The 10,820-nt window shown below is 50.0% G+C and overlaps 1 protein-coding gene across 1 annotated transcript in view; it reads left to right on the top strand.

Annotated features, from left to right (window-relative positions):
* The first annotated feature begins 388 nt into the window (after positions 1 to 388).
* The window catches only part of LOC123453551 (mucin-2-like), a 43,988-nt gene continuing 33,556 nt past the window's right edge, over positions 389 to 10,820 (top strand). The window contains exons 1-5 of the mRNA XM_045130569.1: positions 389 to 416; positions 2,196 to 2,729; positions 5,660 to 5,774; positions 6,034 to 6,207; positions 9,413 to 9,519. Coding sequence (XP_044986504.1) covers positions 2,671 to 2,729; positions 5,660 to 5,774; positions 6,034 to 6,207; positions 9,413 to 9,519 — 455 coding nt within the window. The 5' untranslated portion in view covers positions 389 to 416; positions 2,196 to 2,670. The remainder of the gene's footprint in view (positions 417 to 2,195; positions 2,730 to 5,659; positions 5,775 to 6,033; positions 6,208 to 9,412; positions 9,520 to 10,820) is intronic.

Here is a 10,820-nt window from a genome sequence, read left to right as displayed (position 1 = left end):
GGGCAGGGCTGTGGGCAAATGCGAGGTCCCCGGGGTCCCGCGGGCGGAGGGCGGGCGCGGTTGACCTGCACGTGCTCCAGGCGCAGAGTCCAGCTCGTCCTCCTGCGGGAGCGGCTTCGTGGACGGCGACGGCGGTCAGGCGGCCTTGGCCTGGCCGGGCTGCAGCTCGGCCCACGGCGCGGAGCCCGGGTCTGGAGGAGGCCGGGAGCCGCGGGACGGGGCGCTGCGAGGATGCTGCGGCCGCCGGGCTGCCCGGGGCTCCGTGCGGCGAGGCCGGCGTCCCCGCACCGCGGGCCGGGAGACCCTGGGCTCGGACCCCCGCCGAGGTGCCGTTAGGGCCCCTCCCTGACCTGCGGGGTGGCCGCTCCTGGGACGACCCCCGGGAGGAGGAGGAGAAGCCTGGGGACACCGGCCAGGTAAGCCCGCCCGCCCGCCCGGGTCTCCCTGCGGCGAGGCCGGTGGTCCCGCGACCCACCCCGACACTCCCACGGCCCGTCTTGGCGGGACCCCGGCGGTGCAAGGAGGGGCAGCGGCGGGGCCGCCCCGGGTCCCTGGGTCTCCGCGGGATGCTGGGCCACGAGCTTCCACTTGGGGCACGGCTGCGGAGCAAAGTCCTCAGTCCCCCACTGCCGCACGTCCAGACCCGGATCCGAACTGTGCCTGTAGAAACCGTGGGTCTGGGACCGGGGAAATGGGTAGCATCAGGGGATGGTGATTAGGATGCCCACATTCGCTCCCCCTCCTCTCAAAGAGAAAAGTTGCCAGCATGATGGAGCACAGCTTTCATCCCAGGACCTGGGAAGCAGAAGTAGGCCTGCAGTGAATTCGAGGCAAGACTGAGACTACAGAGTGAGTTCTAGGTCAGCCTGGGTAGAGTGAGAGCCTGCCTTGGGAAAAAAAACAATTAAAGAAAAATGAAAAAAAAAATAGGCTGGAGACATGACTTAGAGGTTAAGCGCTTGCCTGTGAAGCCTATGGACACCAGTTAGAGGCTGGATTCTACAGGACACACTTAATTCAGATGCACTGGGGGCGCACGCGTCTGGAGTTCCTTTGGAGTGGCTGTAGTCCCTGACGCGCTCATATTCTCTCTGTCCTTCCCCCTGTCTCTCTTTTCTCTTTGTGTCTGTGAAATTCGAATAAATAAAGCAGAATTAACAAAAATCTTTAAAACTGGTGTGGTGGCTCACGCCTTTAATACCAGCCCTTTGGAGGCAGAAGTAGGAGGACTGCATGAGTGCCAGGCCACCCTGAGAATAGAATGAACTCCAGATCAGCCTGGGCTAGAGAGAGGGAGACCCTACCTCCAAAAACCAGAAGAAAAAAAAAAAAAACCAACATAAAAATAAAAAAAATTTTCTTAAAAACCTCTGACTGATACTGTTGGCCCGTCATGAATCAAGTTTGCCATAGAACCAGGGAGTGTGAAGGGCCTGGGACCTTACTGGGCATCGCAGACCACTTTATAAATGTTGCACAAGTGGGCAGTGCTGACAGAGGTGGACATTGACCTCACCTGAATGGAGGATATACCTGCTGCGACTGACCTGGCTAGTGGACCCACTGCCTATATTCCCTGGGGAGCCCCCTCAACACCCTTTTCTCAGCGTCGCTGTGCAGTGGGGCTTGGCAGGAGCAGTCTCTCAGGATGGATCCGCCCAGGCTGCGCATCTTCTCAGCGCCTCAGAGTCCAGGGCCCCCAAAGCTGCGCTGCGCCTGGTCCTTCTCCTCAGGCAGCAGGGCCAGCTAAGGCCAGGCTCTGCCTTGGTGGGTGTGCGCCCTCTGTGGCCTCCTGCAGGCCCTGCAGCACCTCAGCACTGCTCACTGCTGCCCAGCAGGAGGGGCGGAGGGTGGTGTGGACTCCAGCACAGAACAGGCTTCTCCCAGACCCGGCCCAACAGCTTTATCAGGGTTTTCCCTGAGGTCCACGACCATTACTAGACCTGGTGACAGTGAAAGTGAAGGGAGAGGATCAGGATCCCTCTGGGGGTTGACTGGCCAAGGCCCACAGCACTGCCCACTGCCAGTTCGCTGTCCAGAGTTCTGCCTTCAGTGCTTCCATCTGAAGTCGTGAGTGAATTCCCTAGTTGTACAACAAATAGAGCTGAGCTAGAAAAGAATGAATAGAAGATTCATTCACGGGTGTCAGGGTGCCAGTTAGACTTTTTAAATATTTTTATTTATTTCTCTACAAGCAGAGATAGACAGATTGAATGGCCTAGCAGGGCCTACAGCCACTGGGAAAGAACTACACATGCGTGCACCCCTTCGCACCTCCCAGCACTGGACAGGCGATGTTCGTCCCCAGGGCTGTCTCCAAGAGCCTGGGGCTGCCTCGCAAGGACGCATCTCTTCACTGGATGTCAGCTACCAAGTTCCTGAGTCAGTGTGAAGCCAGTGCAGATGACTACCTGGTTGTTGGGGTCCCAGTCAACGCTGGCAAATATACCTACCAGGCAGTGAAGTCAGAGCAAGGCAGGCCCACAGGACACACTGGGTTTGGAAGAGGAAAGGAAAGGCAGAGTTGCATCACTTCAAGGGACAGAGGGACTTCTGCAGAGGCCAAGGAAGCCGCTTTGGCAGCCCAGGGGACCCTGTCGAGAGCAGATGAGCTGGCGGGCGCGGTGGCGATCCTGAAGATGCCTCTGAGCTTCGCGATGGGACTGCACCATGCTCACCTGCAGCCTTCGCTCGCCTTCCTGTGGCTCTGTCTTTCTCCTTCCGTGCAGGTTGGTGTTTTTGGGTTTGGTGAACTCATGTACAGGAAACTGGAAAGTCTACAAAACAAAATCAAGCCACCAATAATCTTAAATGCCTGACATCGTAGGTTAAAAAAAAGCTACCCAAGTGCACAGCGGGACCTGCTCCTCACACTGAAACCACTTGGCTTTGTGGGCAGAGCTGGGCAGCAAAGGATCTGCACACTTCACACACACCCCTGGCAGCTCACCTTTGCAGGGCGCCTTGTGCGCAGAGCTGACATGTGTCAGACGGGCTTGCCTCGCACTTGCTTGTGCGTGGCCGACCCTCCATGTCCTCAGTTGAGGCTGCCTGGTCACGTTCAATTGTGACATAACTTTGTTTTCCTCGTTGCCTGGCAACCAACTGCTCCTACCATTCATTTCGTGAGTCAGGGGTCTTCCTTGAACACAGTACTTACAAAGTGTTGGCCATATTTGGTATTTCTTTAATAGTAATTACCCTGAATGTGGCCGTGAGGCCACGAAAAGCTGTGACTGATGGGGGGAGGGGGCCCGTGAGGCCCTTGACCTCTATCATGAGGAGGGCGTCAGGGTCCCGATGGAGCCCTGAGCCCCAGAGCTCCTGCACCAGCCTGTGCGGGGCTTGCTTCTGCTGGACATTCCTAAAGAGAAAGAGGCACAAAAGGCCAAAATATCTCCAGCCCTACGAGCCTGTAGGGCAGTTCCACCAAGCCGCCAGCGAAGGCTCAGTAGAGACAGTGAGGTGTCTGCTGAGGAGCGGACTATTCAGCGTCAACGACACCGACGTACAGAACAGGTAAAAGGCCCGGAGGGGCCAGGGACTGCCCGGGGGACTGGTCATCCTGGGAGAGTGGTGTCACCTGTGTGGCTGGGTTCCTCTGCACAATGTCGAGGGATGGATGGAGGTTTCCCCAGCGTTTTGGCTGCAAGTACGCACTTCCAGAAATTTGAGAGATTCTGTCTTCTCACTTTGACTGCCAGATGAGCAATCGGGTGACAGCCCTAAATCCAAGGCCCTGCAAAGGAGAAAGGAGCTCATCCTAAGCGGGGACAGTGGGCTGGGTGGGGCCTTAGTCATTCCTTCCTATCCATCCTTTCCATAGAGGTGGACAAGAGTGGAGAAGGAGGACGTGGCTGCTGGCGAAGATCCTCACACAGTCTGTGCTGCCTTGCGGTCATGAGCACATCTCATTGAGTCTTGTGTGATTATCTTTTATTTTGTATGGTAATAAATTTAAAGGAAAAAAGCCCTGCCATTCACACTCGTGAAACATGGCTGTTACAAGTAGCATTTGAATGCCAGAGATGCCAAAATGTGAGATGAAGAGCATCAGAGAATGCCTGGCAGGGTGGCCCTGGCCTGCAATGCCAGCTACTAAAAGGCTGAAGTAATGGATTGCAAGATCAAGGCCGAGATGGACAACAAAGCAGACACTTTCTCACATTTATAATTATGATTATTTAGTGCTGGACAGATGGCTTAGTGCTTAAGGCGCTTGCCTGCAAAGCCTAAGGCCCCATGTTCTACCCTTGAGATCCCACATTAGTCAACACACAAAGGTGAGGCAAGTGCTAGTTCGCTCACACATGTCCACTAGGTGGCCTAAGTGCCTAGGGTTCAATTTCAGTGGCTGAGGCCTTGGCACAGCAATTCTCTCTCGGTTCCTCTCGCTCACTCTCTTAAAAAATAGAAAAAACCATTTTGGTTATTTGAATACATCAATTCTTATATCTGAAATTTGAGCTATGATTCTATTTCACATAATTGGAATGTTACTTTTCTTCACTGGTTTTTTCAAGGTAGGGTCTTGCTCTAGCCCACGCTGACCTGGAATTCACTATGTAGTTTCAGGGTAGCCTTGAACTCATGACAATTCTCCTACCTTTGCCTCCCAAGTGCTGGGATTAAAGGAATCTACCTCCACACGGGGCTCTGTGATGTCAGTTTTGTTCATAGTAGTGAATGATATTAGGTATCATATCTAACAAACACTGAACAATTAAGCATTTTAAACAAGTCTACAGGCTTTGAGTTGATCTCTTTAGACCATCACCCTAACATTCTTTAAGGTAACTACTATTTCCAGTCCCCATTTTATGGATGAAAAACATGAGTAGACCTCCTAGGGAAGCGAAGATGTACAGCAGGATTCGAATCCAAGCTTCGGTCAGTGTAAAGGCTGCTCTGTGCACGGACGCGGCACTGGTAGAGGCGTGTACTGTAAGCCCAGGACCCTGAGTCAGTATGTGGACAGGCTGTGGGGATCTCTCAGTGGCTCAGAGTGTCTCACACAAGCACGAGGGCCTGAGAAGCCTGACGGTGCTCCAGCGTGAGTCCCAGGCATCCACATAGAAGGCTGGGTGTGGGCAGATGGCCTCTAACGCCGGTCTCGTGTGGGGCAGAAACCAAAGAATTGCTGAGGTTCCTGAACACTGCGTGGTCCTGAGCCAAGGAGGCTCAGTGTCCAAGAAAAGTAGCCACGCAAGGCTGGCCAAGGTGGTTCATGCCTTTAATCCCAGCACTCATGAGACAGAGGTAGGAGGATTGCTGTGAGTTCAAGGCCAGCCCAAGACAACATAGTGAATTCCAGGCCAGCTCGGGCTACCGTGAGATCCTACCTCGGGAAGAAAAAATACATTACAGCAAGAAAAGTCAAGAAATGGAGGGGTCCCACGATGAACTCCTCCTGCCTCTACAGGAGGTTGGCACAGGGCTTTGCATCAGATGTACTTTTAACCATCCACCTCCCCCCACACACAAATACACAACACTCACACTCCATACAAGCACCTGCAAGCAAAGAGTAAATAAAAATAAGAAAATTCTAACACCTTCTCTTCTGATGAAAACTAAGTGCACCCTACCTGAGTTTTATAATGGATGTGTTTTGATGTAGTGTTATATAACTTCCTAAAATGCCCTCTCATTTGCATAGAACTGCTCTGCATTACGCGTGTGCCTATGGCCACAGGGAAGTGGTCCATCTGTTACTCGACTACGAATGCACCATCAGTGTCTTCGATAACGAGCAGTGCACTCCACTTATTAAGGTAGGTAACATGCAGCAACTTCAGTGTGAGAACTTAGTCATTGCAATGCTCGAACATCAAGGAGGGGCGCCCCCCTGTGATCCCTCCCCATGAGAAGCTGGGATGAGAAGCCTGAGCTACATGAGGAGCCCTCATGTCAACTTGGGAACAAAACAAGCTGAGAGGAAAAATGAATGTCTCTCATTTATAGGGAAGTAATTGTGAAGCTAGTGGATTGTTGATCTGGATGTCTTTCAATTGGGGAACTCTTGGTCCACAGGCCAGCCAGCGGGAGTTTCATTTGTGTGTCGATACCCTGCTTACACATGGAGCTGATCCGAACGACGCAGACATGTACGGGAACACCGCGCTGCATTACGCAGCTCTGAATGATGACTTAGAACTGGCAGATCTACTGCTTGCCTACGATGCAAATATCGAGGCAAAAACAAAGGTAAGATGACCCGACTCTATTTCCACACTCATTGAAATAGGTTTGTTTTAACAAAGGCACATGCTGCTCCATTGTTCATATGTGGAATCTCCAGTGTTAACAAAGTGAAATGGTTTGAAATTTTACTCTTGACAGATTTTTCTATTTTTTTTTGTTAATATTTTAGTTATTTATTTGAGAGCGACAGACACAGAGAGAGACAGATAGAGGGAGAGAGAGAGAAAGGGCGCACCAGGGCTTCCAGCCTCTGCAAACAAATTCCAGATGCGTGCGCCCCCTTGTGCATCTGGCTAACGTGGGACCTGGGGAACCGAGCCTCGAACCGGGGTCCTTAGGCTTCACAGGCAAGCGCTTAACCGCTAAGCCATCTCTCCAGCCCCAGATTTTTCTTTTAATATTGGAACTTTTTATTTTTATTTTTTATTTTGGAGGTAGGGTCTCCCCCCACTCCAGTCTATGTGGAATTCCGTATATAGTCACAGGGTGGCCTCGAAATCATGGTGATCCTCTACCTCTGCCTCCTTAGTGCTGGGATTAAAGGCATGTGCCACCATGCCTGGCATTGGAACTTCTTAAAGACGTTTTCGTGGCTACAGCATTATTTCAATGCTTTTGTGGCAAATGATGGAAGAGACATTGAATGTTTTAAAGGTAAAACTTTGTTTAAATATGTTTTTCACCAAGGACTTTGTAATTACTGTAAAACAACACGGAACAGTAAATTATCTAAGAGTTGGGCCTTGTTTTACAACTCTAAATAAATATTTATGACAAATGGAATCCTCGTTAGCATGGATCATCATATAAAAGTGAATGATGGGCGGGAGAGATGGTTTGGAGGTCAAAGGTGCTTGCCCGGGAAGTTTGGGCACCATGTTTGACTCTCCAGATTCCGTGTAAGCCAGATGTACAACCGTGAGACACGGGCAGGGCCACAGATGCCCACGAGGTGGCGCAAGCCTCTGGGGATCGATTGTGGTGGCTCATGCCTTTGGACAGTTCTCTCTTGTCTTTTTAAAATTAAAAAAAAAAAATCTTTGAAAGTGAATCATTTCTGAGATGAGGCTGAACTGTAAGAAGGAGTGATGAAAAACAAACAAACAAACAAAAAAACAAACTTTAGGCTCGGTGTGGTGGCACACCCTTTAATCCCAGCACACGGTAGGGAGTGGCAGATGTAGGATGATCTCCATGAGTTTCAGGCCACCCTGAGATTATATAGTGAATTACAGGTCAGCCTGCACTAGAATGCAACCCTACAGTGAAACACCAAAATAAAATAAAATAAATATCAGTATAAAACAAAATAAAAATCGATATAAGAAATCAATCAATAAAGGAAAAATAAAATAAAGCGTTTAGGAAATTGCTACTCGTAGCCTTTGAATAATCAGAGGCTTTCCTTTCAAGGATGTCTTCTCTATTGTCCTCATTCATTTCAACACATTAACAAATATCAAACATGAGCCAGATTTTCTCGCTGAGGATTGTAGCAAGTTAGGAAAGGTTTTTGAATTGAAGGTGTGTGGTATCCACTCAGTGTGTCTGTGATGGTTCTCAAACCCTGCCCTCAGCAGCTTGGCAGTTTTACAGTGGGAGAAACATTCAGTTAATAAGAAGAGCCCTAAGATGGCTTCACAATGCATTGATTGAGAACTTGGGAAGATACCGGTGCAAATGGAGTGGAAGCTAATGTGTTGAAGAAATTCTTGTAGAGGGTGTTGGGCACCGTTTTCATTACACTTAGGTTGTTATCACTTGACTTTTTGCTAAAAGGAAGAGTCCACAGTCACACACTTGCTTTTCCTTAAGCATGTGGAAATGAGCACGGCAGAGGGAAATCTCAAGGGCTGTGGGCTCAACGTTGCTCATAAATACACTGATTTGCCTGCGTGCATGAAGTCCACATTTGAACTGATGGAAACTTGTAAAGAAACTTGCCATGAAAAATAGCACGCAGTCGGGCGTAGTGGTGCTCACCGTTAATCCCAGCCCTCGGGAGGCAGAGGTAGGAGGATCTTCGTGAGTTCAAGGACACCCTGAGACTACATAGCAAATTCCAGGTTAGCCTGAGCTAGCAGGAGACCCCTACCTTGAATAGGCAATAATTGAATGCAGTCTCCTGTGAGTCCATGTGGCATTCTGGTGTCTTAGTAACACACACTACTTATATGGAGGGCCCACGTGAGTTCCAGGTTTCTAGGGACACGCCAGGATATTACCTCACGCCTCCTGCTTTTCCATTCCAGATATTTGACATCGTGGTTCATGATGATTGTGAAATATTGCAAGGTTATCAACTTGATAAATATTAATTTATAAAGATACATGGTTGACAGCAATGTACAGCAATACATGAGCCTACACGTTCTGTTAGAGCTTAAAATTTGGATTGAAGCCAGGCGTGGTGGCACACACCTTTACTCCCAGCTCTTGGGAGGCAGAGGTGGAGGATTGCTGTGCGTTTGAGGCCACCTTGAGATTCAGTAATGAATTCCAGGTCAGCCTGGGTTGGAATAATACCCTACTTAAATCCACCCCCCCCCCAAAATAAAATGGTGTGAAGCTTACAAATTAGGCCTGGATCGATGTTTCAGTGGTTAAGGAACTTGCTTGCAAACCATCACAACAGAGGCTTCCTGCTCCAGAAAGCAGATGAAGCTAGATGCAAAAATAGGCACATGCCTCTAGAGTTAGTATGCAGAGGCCTGAGGCCCTGGTGTGCCCATTCTAACTCTGTTCTCTATCATTCTCTGTTTCTAAATAAATAAGTTTTTTGTAACAAAAGATCCCATGTAGCCAGATGCACAGTGATGCATCAAAGATAAAAGGTAGCACACTGTGTTCACATAGTTGTTGTTTTAGTTGGAAAATATCATTCAAGTCCGTCAAAGTGAAATTCCTTAGAGGCAGTGGGTGTTGAGGTGAGTTCCTGAGCGAACTGGAGTGCACGTGTTGATAGTGAGCAGGGGCAGCGCACGTCCCAGCGCAGGAGCGGCCTGTGTGCTGGAGCAGCTCGGGACGAGGACGAGAGGGACTTGTGAGTTACTGTCTACACTCCTCCTTGTGTTCACGACCTCTTTCATGATCTGTACAGTTCAGTGGAGAAATGCATAAATTGTGTAAGTTGTAAATTATCTGTATTATTTTATTTTAATTATTTTATTTGTGTGCCTATTGATTGATTGATTTCTTGTTTTTGTAGGAAGGCTTCACGCCATACCTCCTTGCTCTACAGGAAAACAAAGATTTTATAGCAGAATTTTTGGAACACATGGGCGCAGATATACATGCGGAGGAGCTGCTGGATAGGTATGGTTCCCTCTTGTCAGCTCTGTGCTGTCCTGAGTGTGGCGCTCACAGAAGTCAGAAGCAGCGAGTAGACAGAAGGAAGACTGACTCATCTCTCACGAATACAGGGGAAGCAATGCAAGGAAGGCTTAGCAAGAACAGTCACTGGTCAGATGAAGCGACAAGACATGCATAGGAGGTTCCTGTCCCTTCTCACCCTGCTGACGCGGGGTCTTTGTGCTCTGCTTTGCTGGTTAGGGAGCTGAGACTGGGAGCAGGTCACCTTCCCTTAGATCCCAGGGAACTCTCTTTCTGTGTGCTCCTTCTGCTTGTGACCCTTTCCCCTTCATTATTTTTCTACGTACAAGCTGCATACAAATTGTAGGTGCCCGAACCTCAACGCGTCTGGGGGTATTTCCCATGGCCTCACTGTTTGGGTGTGAAATACAAAGTACTGAGCACACAGAGTTGAGATCAGTCGATTCTGAGAAGACTGAGGGCTGGAGACAAAAGGAAGCCGTGCTCAGGGCTCTTAGCTTTGCTGGCGACCCCATGAGTGATGGCCCGTTGGTTGTGGCTCTCCAGAGCAGGATCACAGCCCTCTCAATGTTCATCCCAGGGGTGAAGCGCCAAGTGGATCCTAGGCACATAGAGCTGGAGCTCTCAGCTCTTGCCAGGAGAGGGGAGCAGTCGTGAGGCGTGCAGCCCGCGTGGGAGTTGTGGCAAGGGTGTGCGCTGTAAGGACTCAGCATGACAGAGTCACGGTGATTGAGCAGAGACGCAGTGAGGTTGTAGTTTCAACATCCACTCTGCAATTTCCTGATAAGAACCATCTTCAGAATGCCCAAAATGTGCTGTGATGTGAGCGTGGTGGCAGGTGAGGCTGACAGGTAGAAATGCATCTCCTCATCTCCCATACCGAGTGTGGGGGAAGCAGGCTCAGACTCCCAGAAATGCCTACGAGGGTGAGCCCCTGGTATGGTGTGGTTCTGCTGGAACCTCGGGCGATCCTTCGTTCCTTCTGAGTAATGAGAGGTACAGGGACCTGTGTGCTGTAAGGAGGGAACTCCCAGTCCCTGCAGCAGCGCAAAGAACAGCCATGGAGAGTCAAGGAGCCAGGAACGCTGAGAGCAAGAATGTGGACTCGGGGAGTGAGCGCGCTTCAGATCACCCCTGTCCTGTGTGTGTGGGTGTGTCTGCCTATGTGTGTCCTTGTGCATGCAGGTATCATACGGAGGTGTGGTTTTAAGATTTTTCCAAGGGAAAATTCTATTCCTATCTTTGACTTCAGAGGAGAAATAAGGAAAGCCATCATCAATCAT

The sequence above is a fragment of the Jaculus jaculus genome, chromosome 12, assembly GCF_020740685.1.
Source record: "Jaculus jaculus isolate mJacJac1 chromosome 12, mJacJac1.mat.Y.cur, whole genome shotgun sequence".
NCBI lineage: Eukaryota > Metazoa > Chordata > Mammalia > Rodentia > Dipodidae > Jaculus > Jaculus jaculus.
This window is presented reverse-complemented; position numbering and strand designations above follow the sequence as displayed.